The sequence below is a fragment of the Polypterus senegalus genome, chromosome 1, assembly GCF_016835505.1.
Source record: "Polypterus senegalus isolate Bchr_013 chromosome 1, ASM1683550v1, whole genome shotgun sequence".
NCBI lineage: Eukaryota > Metazoa > Chordata > Cladistia > Polypteriformes > Polypteridae > Polypterus > Polypterus senegalus.
In genome coordinates, this window is record NC_053154.1 from 202,724,064 (window position 1) to 202,742,967 (window position 18,904).

General features: G+C 36.2%; 1 protein-coding gene across 1 annotated transcript in view; it reads right to left on the minus strand.

The window, feature by feature from the left end:
* The window catches only part of cers2a (ceramide synthase 2a), a 108,701-nt gene that overhangs the window by 49,288 nt on the left and 40,509 nt on the right, over positions 1 to 18,904 (minus strand). Inside the window, exon 2 of the mRNA XM_039767435.1 lies at positions 1,237 to 1,410. Within this exon, the coding sequence (XP_039623369.1) occupies positions 1,237 to 1,409 (173 nt within the window). The 5' untranslated portion in view covers position 1,410. The remainder of the gene's footprint in view (positions 1 to 1,236; positions 1,411 to 18,904) is intronic.

The following is an 18,904-nucleotide window of genomic DNA, read 5'->3' on the forward strand; positions in this document are numbered from 1 at the left end:
CATACTGTAATTATAAAACATGACATTACTACTGAAGCTATCCTGTATGGCTAGCAGACATTCCGTAAATATATACTAGTTCCCCCATCAAGTTTTCTTTTATAAATCCTGATGTTTGCACGGGAAGCTGAACATGCACATTTTGAGACTCCTTTTTGTGCATACACAAACTTTATACATATGGCCCCCAGTATGTGTTCATGTAGGCAGAAGGCAAAAAAAAGGCACTGAAATTTGGCATAAAAGGTGTTTAACTTTTGCATCTAGATTTAACGTAAATATGTCTGTCACAGATGAGCGGGGACACTGCCCGGCCGGGACACCTGGACAGTCCCCGAGTTGAATGATACTTCTTCTTGGCCACAAGAGGGCAGCCACCCAGGTCTATTTGGGGGTCATTATGAGAGGATGTGGCCACTGCCAGGGGGCGCCTGGACAATTAGGGAATCCTGGATGGCAGCACTTCTGCCACACCAGGAAGTGCTACCGGAAGCAATTCCAAGGACACCCGGAGTGCTTCCAGGTGCTTTCCTGACACTTCCGCTACACCAGGAAGTGACGTCAAAGGGAGCACCTGGGGCTCATCCGGGTCATGATAAAAGGGGCCACCTCCCTCCAGTAGACGAGCCAGAGTTGGGAGGAAGGAGACGAAGCTTGTGAGAGAAAGAAGAAGAAGAGAAAGAAGAAGAAAGGAAGAGAGTTGGTTAGAGAAGGCATTGTGGTGCTGAACGAATTAATAAAGAAGTGTGTTTTGGATATTCTGGTGTCGGTCTGTCTGTGTGTATGCTTTCCACAGTCTTATTTAAATTTTGTTTACTATCTGGTTAGCAGAAAATACAAAACACATATGTTGCCATATATTATCAAAATAATCAAAGAGGATACAGATTAGACGCAATTGCACTAACGCATCCAAAAACATTGCTTTTAGATATCAATCTTCTACTATCTGTAAAAGAGATTGGTAAATTCAAAGGAACCAAAAAAAAAAAAACAGCTGTAATGATATTCAATAACTTTAACAGTAAGCAAGCGCTCTTTAAGTGATTAATGTTTAATTTCTTGTGCCACTTTGAAACTGCAGAGATTATCGCCACCACACAGCACTTGTTTTACTCCTCAGTAATGTGGTGAAATACTAAAAAAAAAAAAAGTATAAAAAAACCTAAGTCAATTTCAAGACTGAAGCTTGAAGAAATATTAAATTAAACTAAAATAGTTTTAACATTTACTTACAGTTCAAAGGCTTGTCTGACAACCAAGAAAACCAGAGCCAATGGCAAGGTTATCCAAAGTTCTGAAGCTTTAGCATACACACGGCCATCTCGGTCTTCAAGATCAGTCCAGGTCAGATTGTAAGGAAGCCACAGGCGGTCCCACCAAAACCAGTCATATATTGTTCTCAGCATTCTGTAAAATATGAAAACAGGCAATTATTTTGTTTTACAACAAGACTCCAAGAACATTAACACTGTGTTAAACACTAAACCGAGAAAAAAAAATATGTCACAACTTTAGTTACTATGGTTAACATTGTCACACTAAGATTAAAACCTAAATTGTGAAATTTACCCCTAACCACAGCAAGTTGTCTATTGCTGTGCAGCGATTAATGCAAAACAAGAAAATCTACTTCCTCTTAATATAGAAATATTATAAACATGTTTACTACTCCTCCGCATCGAGAGGAGTCAGATGAGGTGTCTCGGACATCTGATCAGGATGCCTCCTGGACGCCTCCCTGGTGAGGCGATTCCGGGCACGTCCAACCGGGAGGAGGCCCCGGAGAAGTCCCAGGGCACGCTGGAGGGACTATGTCTCCCGGCTGGCCTGGGAACACCTTGGGATTCTCCCGGAAGAGCTGGAAGAAGTGGCCAGGAAGAGGGAAGTCTGGGCCTCTCTGCTCAAGCTGCAGCCCCCGCGACCTAACCCCGGATAAGCGAAAGAGGATGGATGGATGGATGGATGGATGTTTTTCTTCATTTTCTGTTTACTACCAATGTCAGTTCTATAACATCATTGAGAGGTGAGTGGAAAGTTCAGTTCATAACTGTATAGCACACATCAAAATAAACAATCTGAAAGAGATTGCCAAAGCAGAAAAATAATAATTTCAGCAAAATACTAAAAAAAAAATGTAAACATTTTAAAATTTAAAATACTGTATACGACACTTCGGAGCCCGTGCAATCATAAAACTTAATTTAACAAAGATATACTTGCATTTGTAGGTCTTAATTGACCATGGATTTTAAATACATCACTAATTTTGAACATTTAAGGCTTCAATTATAAATGTGCTTATTATATATTTAAACAAACTAACTACTCTATAATCATAAGGTAAAACAAAATGTAAAAGATTGACATAACAAATTAGCAACCGTCTTCATCTTAATTGTTCCATACTGAGCAGCATTTTTTAAGGACACATACAGAGTCATTGGCAAACTATGTTTTCAGTACAAGTGTGAAATTCAATTTACACACATCATTGCTTCTCATACCTATTAAGAAATGTCAATTTTTCAAAAAATTTACTTTTTCTTCATAAACAATTGGAACATCGCATTGAAAAAATGTCAAACGATGTACAGTATGTTCATCAAACTACAGCAACTGAGATGAAAAATAAAATAGAAATTCTTCTTTTGGCTTCTCCCAATTAGGGGTCGTCAAAGCAGATCATCTGTCTCAATCTATCCGTTTCTTTTACGTTAATATCCTCCCTCACCACATCCATAAACCTCCTCTTTGGCCTTCCTGTTTTCCTTTTGCCTGGCAGTTCTGTCCTCAACATTCTTTTCCCGATGTACCCCTCATCTCTCCTCCGCACATGCACAAACCACCATAATCTAGCCACTCCTACTCAGCCACCAAAGTGTCGTAGCAGCGTTGTCCCTCTAATATACTTATTCCCAATCCTGCCTATCCTCGTTACTTCGAGCAAAAATCGTAGCATCTTCCTTAACTTTCTCCTGTCTTTTCGTCAGTGCCACCGTCTCCAAATCATAAAACGTAGCTGGTTTCACTACTGTTTTACAGATCTTCTCTTTCACTCTGATAGGTACTCTTCTATCACAATTCACTCCTGACACTCTTCTCCACCCAGTCCACCCTGCCTGCACTCTCTTCTTCACCTCTTTGCCACACTCTCCGTTGCTTTTGGGTGTTAAACCAAAGTATTTAACTTTGTTTACCTTCACCACCTCCACTCCTTAAATTTGCACACTTCTACTACCTTCTCTCTCATTTATTCACATGTACTCCATCTTACTCCGACTTCCTTTACTCTTCTCACCAGTGTGTTCCTCCATCTTACCATGTTCATCTCAACCTGCTGTCTACTCACACTACAGCTTACAATGTCATCTGCAAACATAATAGACCACGGAGACTCCTGTCTAAATTCACCTGTCCATCACCACTGCAAACAAGAAAGGGCTTAGAGCCAATCCTTGATGTAATCCCACTCTCACCTTGAAACAGGTGGTTATTCCAACAGCACACCTCACCGCAGTTGCACTGTCCTCATACATATCATCCTGCACCAACCTCACATACTTTTCTGGTACTCCCAATGTCCTCATACAATACCATAACTCCTTGCTTGGCACCCTGTCATAAGCATTCTCCAAGATTACAAACACGCAATGTAGCTCCTTCTGACCCTCTCTGTACTTTACCATCAGAAACAGAGAAAAATACAGAAATAAGTTCAACAGATATTACTAAATTCAAACATATGCAAAAACACTTAAAACTACTGAGATTCCAAAATTCTTTGAAATGATCAAATAAGATTTACAGATTTCTCCAATCTTACATGTGAAATAAATATTCTAAGTTTAACTTGGAATTTTAAAGCAAAATGTTTACTTTCCAAAATATGCAGAAAGAAACTGATCAAAATAAATCTAAACTAAAAGGCAAATGAAAACTGTTGTTTACAACAATTGAGTTTGCCAGCAATAAACCTTCCCAAGGAAGCACATTCAGAAAGGAAGAAAGATTTGGGGGCTGCTACATGCCCTTTTAAAGTCACTGAAAAATACAGCCATTTAGCCAATTTGCTGAGATTAGAGGGAACAGCTGAATAAATGATTTCTTCTAAAAGCGTAACTATGGATGTGAATGCAAACAAGTGCTTCTAAACTCTTTGCAATCACAGGCAACTTTAAAATGATATTAACTTCAAATACTGTCCCATATGACTTGAGACATGTATTTACCCTCAGGATAAAATACAGCATTTATGCTTCTGTAAGTAAATTATTTTCTTTTAGTAATTTAATATTCAGAGCAGTATGAAGGAAAACTGTAATTCTCTAATTGGTGTTCTATATCTGAGCAACTATCACAATGTGAATGAATAGTCTGAAAGTGTATGAAGTGGTCAAGGTTAAGGAACTAAACTGTGCAAAAGAATAATTCTGATAATAAACCAGTATTTTCCAAATGCCACAACAAGCTGTGACAGAATCAATAAAAGATCCCCATTTAACATGTATAAAAACAGTGTTTTGGGTGCTAGCAGATTGCACATTATAAATGAGACCTACAGTGGGTATGGAAAGTATTCAGACCCCTTCAATTTTTTACTCTTTCTTATATTGCAGCCATTTGCTAAAATCATTTAAATTAATTTTTTTCCTCATTAATGTACACACAGCACCCCATATTAAAAAAAAAATAATTTTTGAAATTGTTGCAGATTTATTAAAAAAGAAAAACTGAAATATTACATGGTCCTAAGTATTCAGACCCTTTCCTCAGTATTTAGTAGAAGCACCCTTTTGAGCTAATACAGCCATGAGTCTTCTTGAGAAAGATGCAACAAGTTTTTCACACCTGGATTTGGGGATCCTCTGCCATTCCTCCTTGCAGATCCTCTCTAGTTCTGTCAGGTTGGATGGTAAATGTTGGTGGACAGCCATTTTTAGGTCTCTCCAGAGATGCTCAATTGGGTTTAAGTCAGGGCTCTGGCTGGGCCATTCAAGAACAGTCACAGAGTTGTTGTGAAGCCACTCCTTCGTTATTTTAGCTGTGTGCTTAGGGTCATTGTCTTGTTGAAAGGTAAACCTTCGGCCCAGTCTGAGGTCCTTAGCACTATGGAGAAGGTTTTTGTCCAGGATATCCCTGTACTTGGCCGCATTCATCTTTCCTTCGATTGCAACCAGTCGCCCTGTCCCTGCAGCTGAAAAACAGCATGATGCTGCCACCGCCATGCTTCACCGTGGGAACTGTATTGGACAAGTGATGAGCAGTATTTCCGTACCCACTGTATGTCTGTGTTGCAACACATAACTATCCTTATTAATTGAAAAAAGAAAAAAATCGTTTGCAATATTGCTGTTAAAAGATTCCAGTCCAAAATACACATACACACTAGGGGGCTTCGCTTGCCAACCCATAGGCCTGCGCTAAGCACCAGCAACTTCCTGTTTCTGCTGCTACCGTTGTGTCTGTATCTTTGTGTGTGTGTGTGTGTATATATATATATATATATATATATATATATATATATATATATATATATATATATATATATATATATATATATATATATATATATATATATATATATATATAGAGTAGCTCTCGCTCTGCACGTTGGCTCAAACATTGTATTATCTTGCACTGCAACTGCATTACCATAATGCTTAGAAAAGAAGGGGATGAAAAAAATTGATTTTTGCGATTGGCCTTTGTACCGATGAAGTCTTTTTTTTTTGTGAAAAATTGGCTGATTTCAATTGGCAGCTGATCAATTGGAGCATCCATATTAACTTTCAAAAAACTATTTTGGGTTGGATTATTTCTTTAAAATAACTGACTATTAACTGTCTGTAATTCATACAATTACATGTACTTAATTATTTGACTAACATCTTTGTCCAAAGTGAGTTAGAACATCTGAGATACAATCGGTTACACTTCCTTTATTTTCTAGCTAGAGCACAGGCAGGTAAAGTGACTTGTTCATGATCCCACAGTGTCTGTAGCGAGATATGAAACCACAGCCTTCAGGGTTTAAAGTCTTTTTTTAGTGAAAAATCGCCAATTTAGATCTGGGGCTGATCAATCAAAGCATCCCTAGAAAATATCTCCAAGATAAAACTTTTAATTTAAGAAGTGTCAATGCACAAGTCACTTATGTGGTAGAATAACTTGGAGATTTAAAATAAAAAGCAGCCCAAATAAAGCTAAAAACTGAATTCCACTAAAGTACTCTGTTGACAGTCCACAACCTTAATACAATGATGAGTGATATTTGCACTACACAAGTAATGTAAATGGTTCAAATTTCTTAATATTTGTTAAATGATGCAAAAATTCTCAAGGCAAATTGGATATACCCCATGTTTATTTACTTTTTTCTAATCCGTCTTATGTGCACTTTTGGTTACATCCCATTTGTATTACTTATTTTCCTTTGCAAAATTACAGCATGAAGCGTCTGACATGTTCTCTTACCTGTACACATTCAGATAGAACCTATGCACATAGCTTGTGTAACCATACTGAAATAAAAGTCTCTATGATTGAATGGATGTGGTGGGGATACACCAACTGCCCTTACCTATGCATTATATTACATTTCCAACACACAACAGTGTATGTTGTGCTGGGTATACAGTCATAGATCATGCTCTGCTCATGTTGATAAACAAGCAGTGTGATCACTTTAAATATAAATGTATTTTTGCAGTTAAATCTAGATGATAAAGCATAAAAAGCAGATCTGAATTTCAGCTACTTGCCAATCTATAGTAATGTTATATGCAAGTAAATATCCTTTAGAATTTAAAGAACTATTTAGAAAGTTCCCAACAGCTGGTGACAACTAGTATGAATCTGCTCTGACCAAAACCGATTACAATTTTTTCAGTATTTTCATGTCCAGTGTGCTTTTTTGCAACATTTACCTGCTCATGAATATACCTCTAATAACATGTAGAAGATTATGACCTTTAACAGTGCGTGGTGACTTGGAAGTGTTTCTAATTAGGCTTGAGTAGTGCCAGTCAAAAGTAGACTGGGGAAGCAGACTCTATTGGAGGAACTTAGAATCAGGAGAAGGCAGTGGCCAAAGGGTTGCCTGGAGAGGAGGAGGAGGACACAGCAGCTGCCAGTGTACTGATAAAGAAGAAGGCTGGGAGGCAGGAGAAAACTCGGGTATTTCAGGAGGGCATTTAAATCAGAAGTGTTTATAAAAGCTGAAAATGGAATAACCATTGTTACTTTATTTTGCCTTTCTGTACCATAATATTCTCTTATGCATCTATATTTTTGAATAACCTTTGTAGATTACATCAGTATAATGGTGTCTCTGTCCATGGCCTGCTACAGAGCACCCAAATCCTATCACAGAGGAAGTAACACAGCATCATGGTGTTAATGGAAGAGTTCAGGCGATTTACAAACAACCCTTATTAATTCTGTACTTGTGAAGTCAGTAGGAGTTAGCCTTTCATAACTGATTTTCATCTAGGTATTTATTTCCAGTCTTAGTCATCTTATTTCCACAAAATTTGTGTTTAGTTTACTTAAGGCTTCTCTTTCTCCTCGTAATCTAGAATATGTTTGAATTAATGCACATAATAACAGCAGAGTTGTTGTACAAAAATAATTTTCATATGGTAACTAGCAACACAATTTTTAATATGATTAATTTTATAATGGATGGCCACTCAAAATTTAAAGTTAAATGAGAATAGACAGTAATATATGTATCTTTTAATTTACTCTTTTAATTAAATCTACAAGGAAGAAATATAAAATTCAAGTGCACTACATAAATCACCAACTTTTTTTTGTTCAACAAGTACCATTTATTTCAATATTTGTTCATACACACTATCTTGCATTCATTTTTATTTTACTTGCTTATCCAGTTTAATGTTCCTGCTATTTACAATAAACAGTAAAGCAGGTTTAGTATTTCCATCACTGTAAATTTAGGGAGAGCTGGAAAGAGTCCCAAAACTAGAGTATAATATTTACTTTTGTTTTTTAGCTTCTGGCGCTTTAAATTGTACAGGTAAATATCCTCTTTAAAAAATTCTGTATGCAAAGCCATTTAAAATATTCCCTCTTTACACAAATTTTACAGTTTGCATAATTTAATATTAAATCCGACATAAAAGGTTGATGCCCAAGATTTTGTACTTGTATCATTTTTTTATTTATATGTGGTATTGTGCAACGCATCATTTGTGTAAACATAGTAAACATACTTTTTTTATAATCAATAAAAAATGCAAATAAAAAAGACCTGATTTAAGTATTTAAATTTTTTTAATGATATAACCAAGAAAGTATGTATTCACCTTCGATTTAAATGACTCAAGGATCTATTCTTCACTCTTAAAAAAACAACCATGAATGTTACAAAGCATTTAACAACAGTTACAGTACAAACCAGTGCTTTAGAACAATGATAAAGCAAAAGTATTGTTTATCTAAAGTATATTCTCCTAATATCTGACACATACTACAATTGTTTATTTCATTAATAAACTGACAATCAAGGAATTGCTTTAAACAGACCATAGATTCTGCAATATGTACCACAAATTGAGCAAATGCATGACTGCTAATAGCAGAACACCATTTTTCCATCTTAGATGTATTAAAAAAAAAAAATCAATCATGCAAGGCTGACTCATTCCTTACATCAGTCTTCATCTACAGCACACCCATAGTGACTTCCCAAAATGCACTCTCAAAGATGTAGACCTCTTTCCTGAATCATCAGTTCAGTGTAATCATGTGGTTTCCTTATCAGACAAATAATAAAGCCTGCATCTCACTGATAAATCCATACTTAATTAGGAATCTAGAAATGTAATGGATAGCACTACTTTACACTTTAAAGAGAGACTTTCAATAATATGTTCAACCAACATGGCTAAAATTTCACAATGGGACAGCAGGGATGTAAAATCCCAAAAACTCATTATTAAAAAGAAATTTAAAAAGTCATCACCGTTTACATTAAATATACAGCAAGTACATAAAAAGAATCATTAATATTTTGGCATTTGGAACACTGTATTAATCTTTTGGATGGACTTTAGAGGTCATAGCAAAGGGTCAGCCATTGTACAGTGCCCTTGGAACAATTTCAGGTTAAGGGGTTTGCTCAAGGGCCCAACAGAGTAGGATCCCTTCAGGCAGTAATGGGATCTGAACCGGCAACCTTCCAGATACCAGCACAGATCCATATCCTGACAGCCACCACTCTACCTTAATACTGCTGTATCTGAGAAGGCACTCCAGCTAAATTTCTTCAAGTGCTAATTCATTTAAAATATGTATGTATGCCAAATGGGATCTGCCCTTTTTACAGCAAGCATCTGAAACATGAACTCAATGTCATTTATTAAAGTGGTTAAAGGATCTTAAAAAAAAAAAAAAAAATACAGAAAAAGCAAAAAGACACACAGTAACACTGTGGCACAATGAACCTAAGATTATGCAAATCTGAAGCAAAAAAAGATATGTTTAGTATGTACTCAAGATCAATGGTGGACTAAGCTCGGGGGCAAGAACACTATATATTCAATCATTAAGTTTATGATGTAATCCAATCCAGACTTTGCGAAGTGTGTTCTGGATGGTACTGTCATGAGTAATAGCCTTTACCCAATTAGAGAGGTGCCTTTAAGATTCCAGATGCTGCTCTAGGATTCTTTGACATTTTAACATTTTATATCTCGTCTTAAAGAGATTTTAAAGAGAATGTAAGGCTGGGAAGACTCAGTTACTATCCTGCACTCTGCTTTCACAAAATTTTACATTTACATTATGTTTCATGCAATTTAAAAAGTTTTTGTTCTTGAAGTTTTTAAGAATTTCATTCGGGAGTTGTAATGGGAGAATCAACACCACAACTACCTTATATTTTGTTACTGCCTCGGCACAAAATTACATAATAGAGAAATGCATCAAAGCTGAACAATGATACTACAGTTGTGCTTGAACGTTTGTGAACCTTTTAGAATTTTCCATATTTCTGCATAAATATGGCCTAAATCATCATCAGATTTTCACTCAAGTCCTAAAAGTAGATACAGAGAAACCAGTTAAACAAATGAGTCAAAAATATTATACTTGGTCATTTATTTATTAAGGAAAATGATTGAATATTACATATTTGTGAGTGGCAAAAGTATGTGAACCTCAAGGATTAGCAGTTAGTTTGAAGGTGAAATTAGAGTCAGGTGTTTTCAATCAATGGGATGACAATCAGGTGTGAGTGGGCAGGGCACCCTGTGTTATTTAAAGAACAAGGATCTATCAAAGTCTGCTCTTCACAACACGTTTGTAGAAGTGTATCATGGCACGAACAAAGGAGATTTCTAAGGACCTCAGAAAAAAAGGAGTTGTTGATGCTCATCAGGCTGGAAAAGGTTATAAAACCATCTCTAAAGAGTTTGGACTCCACCAATCCCTAGTCAGACAGATTGTGTATAAATGAAGGAAATTGAAGACCATTGTTACCCTCCCCAGGAGTGGTCGACCAACAAAGATCACTCCAAGAGCAAGGCGTGTAATAGTCGGCGAGGTCACAAAGGACCCCAGGGTAACTTCTAAGCAACTGAAGGCCTCTCTTTTATTGGCTAATGTTCATGTTCATGAGTCCACCATCAGGAGAACACTGAACAACAATGGTGTGCATGGCAGGGTTGCAAAGAGAAAGCCACTGCTCTCCAAAAAAAAAAAACAACATTGCTACTTGTCTGCATTTTGCTAAAGATCATGTGGACAAACCAGAAGGCTATTGGAAGAATGTTTTGTGGACAGCTGAGACCAAAATAGAACTCTTTGGTTTAAATGAAAAGCAAATACCCACTGCTGTAAAACAGGTGAGACTGCTGGCACAGTGAATCTTGGCCATTAGGTTTTCAAAAATCTCACTGTGTTTGCACAACATACTTGGCAAGAGTCACTGCTGTTTCGGTTCTGTTGCATTTGTGCAATAATCGTCAAATATGTTAAAGGGACAACTTTCACTTCCTCCTTGGGGGTTTGGATCTATTATAGCTCACAGACCACATAACTTCACAAACAGGATTAACAGAAGCAGGTGGAGATGGAGAGGATTCATATACAGTGTAATTCTAAAAACTTAATTAGAAGTGAGTGGCAATATACAGGCTCAAAATGTTGTGCCTTAAAATGAAAATACTATAATATATAATATTTGTTTCCTGTTTCATTACATTATAAGATAACAGATCAATAAGTATAAATATTACTTGTACAATCAAATTATAAAGATATACAATTAAATCAAGATATAGAAAAAGCATTCAGAAATACAGAACCATTATTTAAACAGAGAAAATAATATTAGACTGGTCATTAAAAGAAGGTACAACATTGCTGTGTAGTATTAAAAGAAAGAAAAAAGAAAAACAGTACCCATTCTGTTTAGAGTGTGATGGGTATAGATGTTTTTCATAAGAATTTCTTATTGAGAGTATGCAAATATTGAACACTTTAATGAGTGCATCTCGAATTGCAAAGCATACTATTCAGTTTTAAGCACATAATTGCATTTTCCATGTACAAAATTGCTTTCACTGAAAATGACCCTTCTCGCGGCAATATTTATTACATTAAGTTATTTTATCCCTCTTGTAAAGCGCAACAGTAACAACAATGCCAGTTTCAAAAATTAAAACGATTATGCATTTAAATGACTTTAGAAATCATTTTTAAAAGACATTGCCCTTGATATTGTAATTGTAATTATTAACTTTCAATTAATAACACAATAAATTACATATTTTGTGTTGCCAACTGCACTTCAACACCATAATCACCATGGCATGTACATTTTACTTTTAGCATAAATACCATAAGACCCGGGTTCGCTTCCCGAGTCCTCACTGCGTGGAGTTTGCATGTTCTCCTCGTGTCTGCGTGGGTTTCCTCCGGGTACTCCAGTTTCCTCCCACAGTCCAAAAACGTGCAGGTTTGGTGCATTGGCGATTCTAAATTGTCCCTAGTGTGTGCGTGTGTGTATGTGTCTGTGTGCGCGCCCTGCAGTGGGCTGGCGCCCTGCCCGGGGTTTGTTTCCTGCCTTGCGCCCTGTGTTGGCTGGGATTGGCTCCAGCAGACCCCCATGACCCTGTAGTTAGGATATAGTGGGTTGGATAATGGATGGATGGATAAATGCCATAGGACATGGGTCCCCAACACTGGTCCTGCAAGTTTTCATTCTAACCCTTTTCTTAATCAGTGACCTGTTTTTGCTGCTAATTAACTTTTTTTGAATTTTAATTGACTTATTTTTTAAGATATGTTCCCATGAATTGTTTCATTTCTTTCCTTCAAATGACACACAAACAGAAATGAAATGTGAAGTGAGTGAGCCAACAGAAGACCAACTAAGTCAGAGCCTCAGACTCCAACCAGCTGTTTAATTAGGTGCCGATTCTTGTTGTTAATTAAAACTGTTCTTTAATTCCATGCTTTGTTGCTGCACTCATTGCGCAATATCATACATTACTGAAATGGTTGATTTTCTGTTTTCTAAGAGCACTACTAAAATGTTTTAGGGCCTGAACAAATCAACATTTCAGATGTTGTATGATGGACACAGTTTGCTGGTCATGATTTGGCTCCTTTTCTATTGAATTATTGTTTGGCTGTAAATTAAGGAAAAAAACAATTAAGGGATCCAAATCTTCAAGAACAAGTCAATTAAAATTCAAAAGAAGTTAATTAGCAACAAAAAACAGGTCACTGATTAAGAAAAGGGTTTAAAATGAAAACCTGCAGCCACTGCGGTCCTCCAGGACAGGAGTTGAGGACCCCATCATAGGATATTCACTAATAGTTAAGTGCAGTGTATGGCCAAAGCAGGGCAGGCCAAAGCACTGGAGTCTGTTTCAGTCATTGATAACAACAACTTCTTGTGTTAGCCCCATTACCTGTAATCACAAAAACTTGTTGCTTTTCCTTCAAGCCCAGGCAGCTATTGAGACTCTCAGTCCATGAGTGGTTGTGTCTATGTTTTTGAGTAGACTTGGTTTGTTCCCTGCCTTGCATCCTATGGTAGCAGGGATAGGTTCCAGCAGACCCCCATGACTCTGTTCAAGCTAAAACAGGTTAGAAAATGATTGGCTGACTAATGGCAATGCAACTTCAGAAAAACAACTGAAGGATGGAATGACATTTCTTTTACCCTGGGTGCTGGATAATTTTTTTAAACCTTCCTTTTAGAAAGTTTTAATCAGAGCCTTAACTTTTGATAAATAAAAATGTGATGACTACTATTATAGGGCTGTGCGATATGACCAAAATCTTATATCCCGTATTTCATTTCATATCCCGATATCACGATATAGTACATTTTCTTTGTATTCAGTGAATAGTTTATATAATTACCACTCCTTTTTTTTTTCATTTAAATTAAAAAAATCAAAAATGAGAAGTACTCAACTTGTAATTATTTCTGTTCTTTTATTTAGAACATTTGAGCAAATGTTTGACTTAGAATGTAAACATAAAATGTTAATGTATCAAATATAAAACACTTTTCAAAAACAAATTACTAAAGGCCCAATATAAAATACTGCTATATAAAATGCCTGACATAAACAAAATGTGAACTGTAGCAGCAATAACTCTCACAACATATATTAAATATAAAAGGATCGAAGCACTAACAACTAAACTATATAAGGCCAATAAACCCTTTAAACAAAATAAATACAAGTCTAACATTAACTGTCAAAACCAAATGTAAACATTGTACTTCAAACTGTAGCAGCAATAAGGCTTACGACAAAAATATATTAAATATATAATATTAAATATAATATTTTTTTGGCTACATTCTAGGAAAATGTTAATTTGCACATTGTAGTGTGGCAAATCTCCGTTAATGAGTTACAGCTGATCGCCCCGTGTGTGGGACTGGACGGCGCTAACGGGGTGATGCCGTCCAGCCCCAAGCACGGGCGATCTGCGTAACTCGTTGAGATTTGCCGTTAATGCAGTTGTGGCGTAAGCGTAATTTTAACAAGATTAACGCTGACAGCAAACGCTGCAGGGAAAATTATGCCTTAAGCAAATTTTTTTGGTAGCAATTAATCTTCCAAGCTTTTAACATGCTCGTTTAAATGGTACCTTTACAACTGTAATATCCTACGTGGCCTGCCTCTCAGTTGTAAACTCTCTGCATGCTCGCTCACGTGCTTTTTGCGGAGGTGTAGAAGAGGTTTGTCGTGTTGGAGTCTGTGGTAGCGATCGGTTTGCAGCATAATTTGCACAGTACCGTATTCTGGTCCGTGTCAGACTTTTCAAATCCAAACCATCTCCATACTACAGAGGTAGCCCCTCGTTTAGGAACAAGGTCCTTCTGTGTGGAACTACCTGGTGTTGCCTCGTCTTCATCAGCCATGCTACTGTGTCTGCATTCACGTGGTGGCCATCAAAACAATGAAAAAACATTGCCGTAAACAGTTTATTTTGCGACACCACGAAACAAACGATAGCGTAATGTGCAGCGATAGACGTTTTCATATTGTCATCCGATATATATCGTTATATCGAACAGCCCTATACTATTATCTGATTCTGCTTTCGATAGCCTGCAGAATACAGACATATGTTATACCACAAACAGGTAATGGTTATCTGTGTTACAGACCATAGCATTACTGGAACTTGGCACCATTTGCTTTGCTTTCATTTACATACTGGACTATGTGGTTTAATTTTAGATTATTGTATGAAGAAAGCTTTTTTGAACAACATCATAAAATCATTCATTTCAAATTACAGATTATTCTCTTCAATTTGATATTAAAACCTCAAAAAAGAATCAGGCAATTTAGGTTCAATGTTATTTATACTTCTGAATTTTTCTGAAGGTTGTTGCAAAGAGAACAGAAAGAAATTCACACTAGGAAAGCTCTAATCAGTTTAGTCTCTACTGATCACCAATTTCATGTTACTTGATCTATAATAAAGTGTTACCTTTGGTATTTTTAAAATTAAAGGTGTTTTTTTTTTTTTTGTTTTTTTTAACAAAATTAGATTTGTAGGCTTATTGTTCAGTGACAATAAAAGTACTAAAACAAAATTTCCTCCAAATACATACTTTAACTAATAAAATGTACAAAAATATGTATCCATAATACATGTCATAAAAGAAAATAAAATGCTTCTTATAATTACAAGCTGTCACTTCTTTTTCCTGTTGTGACATGCGAGTCCCTGTCTTGCACCCCAAAACATGAGGTTCAGTCTCAGTTCTTTAGCAAAACCAACTTCATTCCCTTTGAAACAGGAACAGCATGATTATTTATTGTAGCGAGATCTACTATTCTCCTATACACAGAAACAGCAATCAGGCAGGGTCGTGGCCATGTTAGTGGCCAAGTAATCCTGTTCCCTGCATTTATAATGTTCCTTGAATCACCCATTGATGGCAAGCACTTATAATCGTGACTGCGATCGACTCGGATCTGCTTTAGCTGGGAATTACTTCCGCATTGAGAGCCTGCTGTTGCCCCAGCAACTGATAAACTGTCTTCCATAGACGCGGCAATCACGCTTCGGGATGCTCTTCGGCGTGTCGTCCCATTGGGAATTCCCAAACGGGTTTAGAAACCTTACACTGTGTACCAATCTGAAACAAAAAAAAGGTAGTTTTCACCATTTCTCTTACAAACAAAAAAAATTCTATATATTCTCACATTGGCAATTAAACACTGCTTAAATGTAAATATAAATGTATTTATTATTTTTAATAATGTTTTCATTAATTGCACTACAGATTGTTTTGCTGTTAAAATAAGGGCTGTGGAGTCAGTAAATAAATTCTTCGACTCCGACTCCTCTGTATTTAATATGCTAAAGTTTTTTTTCATGTTGATTGAAGGAAGGCAACATACACGTCATTTAACCACAGAACTACTGGCTAGGAAGCAGACTGTCTATCGTATTGACCAGTTAAACAAAAAAAGAAAACAGTACGGTTCCAGTCACACCTCAAAACACAGACATTTAAACAAAACAAATTGTTGTGCTTTAAATTAACTAAAGAGATCTTCATTTAGATCTTGATCTTTGTCCGCGGATTCCACGCATGCGTAGACCACCTTCCAGTTTAGTACATTGTTGTTACTCACGGATGTCAACAATGTGCCGGAATAACGAAAAGGGATGGTGAGAAAAGTTACGTTGGTTAGCCACTGAGGCCTAGTTAGAGAATGAGATTGCCAAAGATAAAAGGTACGTGCCTGCGTAACATATGAATGAAAGAAAGACAGTGGGTAAAATGAATAACAACATAACAGCACGTTCCGGAAATTATTATTGTTACGTTGTAGCCAGCAAGTGTTGCGCGTCTCAAAGTTGTACCGTGGCTTGTTCACATGTCAATGAAGTGATCCCTATTTATGCTTTAAAGAGCCTGGATACGTATGTGTCCCCCTTTTATAACCATTGCTCTGTGTATATTGCCTTACTCTTTGGATTGCCACAAAGCAACCTGCGAGATTGGAGAAAGGTTGAGTAGACATCGTGAGAGGAAACGATAGCGTCATGAAAACGAGACGGACTGTGAACGGACAGAAGCAGAAATGCTCCCACACCACCACATAATTACTATTCGGACAGTGATTCCGAGTAGGCCGTTCCTATCGAATCAATATCCAAGGGTTTTCTTTTGTGATTTTGTTTCCCTTATAAAAAATCATAATGCTGTGCGATGAAGGGCCCAGTTCACGACTGGCAGCCGTGTTTAAACAGGGAGTCCTTCACAGACAATTTTAACACGCGCAACGTAGTTGGGCGCACATGGCTAGTTTTATATAGTGTACCACAAGGATCTATTCTGGGTCAGCTGTTTTTGTTTTTTTTTAAATCTACATTCTTTAATTAGGTTAAGTTATCTCAAAGCCCAAGGTGAGCTAAAACAGACACACTGAGATGACACACAGCATTACATATATCAATAGTCCCTGATGACCCTGATGCTCTTGGCAATCTAATCCAAAGTCTTAGCATTATTTTTGATTGGATGCACCTACAACCTGGAATACTTTACCAATAGAAATTCAACAGGCTAATACTGTGAAACATTTTAAAAAACTGCAAAAACCCACTATTTTAATTTGGCTTTTTTGCAGCTACAATTTAATTGTATTCCTAGTGTGTCATTAATGCTTTCAGACTTCTGGTGTTTTTTTGCCACATCACATTAAACATCTTACATTACATACTGTGTAAAAAGTAGAAAAACATTTTTCCATTGAACACTAAGGTAATTTGCATACTGTATTCTATCTAATGAGTACTCTGAATATACACATTAAGTAAGTTCTGGAGTCTGTATAGTGTAAAATTAGGCATACTGCTTATATAAGCATAGCTTCTGACAGTTAGTTCAAGACACCACTGAATATAAATTATAAATCAAAGTTATAAATTTGGTAATCACCGTCTACCTGTTCTTGTATATTGACTTGCCAGGAATTTGTTATAAAGCCTTAATGTCTTCTTTCAGAATATGTGAGAAATCTGTACTAAGAGAAAATATGTAAATGCTATATCTGCTTAATTACACTATTCTGCAGAATTAAAACCTACAACTTCGATTTACAAGTAGCACTGCTGCTCTTATTAAAATAAGGTTTAAAATGAACATAAAAGGCTGCCCATACCAGTCTTTCACAGGCTTGTGCCACACTAACTCTTTTCTGTGAGGTATTTTGCATACACAAGATAACTTCTCCACCCTGGGCTAATTTTAGCGTATGAAATTTCATTAATGGCAGATTCAATTTCAATTACATTATTTATTTGGCAATGTAATCCATTGGGTCTTCATATTTAAAGGAAATTATAAATTTCTACTAATGTTTTAAAAAGAGTATAAAGATACCGTATTCTGAAATGCTCACTATAATTGTATATCTACTTCATACTATAGAAGGTGCACATTAAACAGAGTAAATGAATGAGATGACAGTGCTCAAGAGAGATGTACTGTGGAAGCAGAAGGAGTTATACATATGGTGACATAATGAAGAAAACACTGTCTCAGTTTACAAAGTAGTACTATGGGACATTATTAGTGATGCTAACTGGCCCCGCAGTGATAATCAAAAATAATATCCCTGCATGTAATATTCCAATTTTAGTAACTCCCTACTGCATCATTTGTAAGTTACATACTACTACCAGTTACCAACAAAAATTGATTTTTTAGACCAATTACAACATTGATATGTGGATGGCAATAACTGTCAGTTACTAATGCATATTGTACTGATGTTGTTGGTGTGTTTATGCATTACTTTTTAATGAAATATGAAGAGAGAGACATCAAGTGAATAAAAACATTTTCATGTGGTAAACATATACGATGACAGTTACTAATAACTGCAAAATTTGTAGGTCTTTAGAAAACAGTTTAATATGTACTTTAAGTTGAACCTATCAGTACACCTGAATCATCTACTTTACTTTCACTTTCTCTTTATGAGCAAACAGCATAAATAGAATAAATGAAGGATTGGCAGATAATTCTAGCCAATGAAAACTTGTAAACTACTGGATTATGGCTGTCAGATTTGGCAAAAATTTAGATTAGGTAGTCATATGAAGGTTTTTACTGTACGTGTCATTATATTTTATATGTTTACTATTTTTATTACGATATACCTGTAAATGATAAAGTGCCTATGACTTGCACAATGTTTCTTGACTTGGTTTACAATTGAAACAACTGAATGCACTCAATGTTGCATTGTAACAATCATTAAATTCTTTGTTCCTCATTATCTGTATTTTACCTTAGCAGGCACCCTTATTCAAAGCAGCTCACAAAACCTGCAAAATGAGTATGTGTGTTTAGAAAAAATATAAA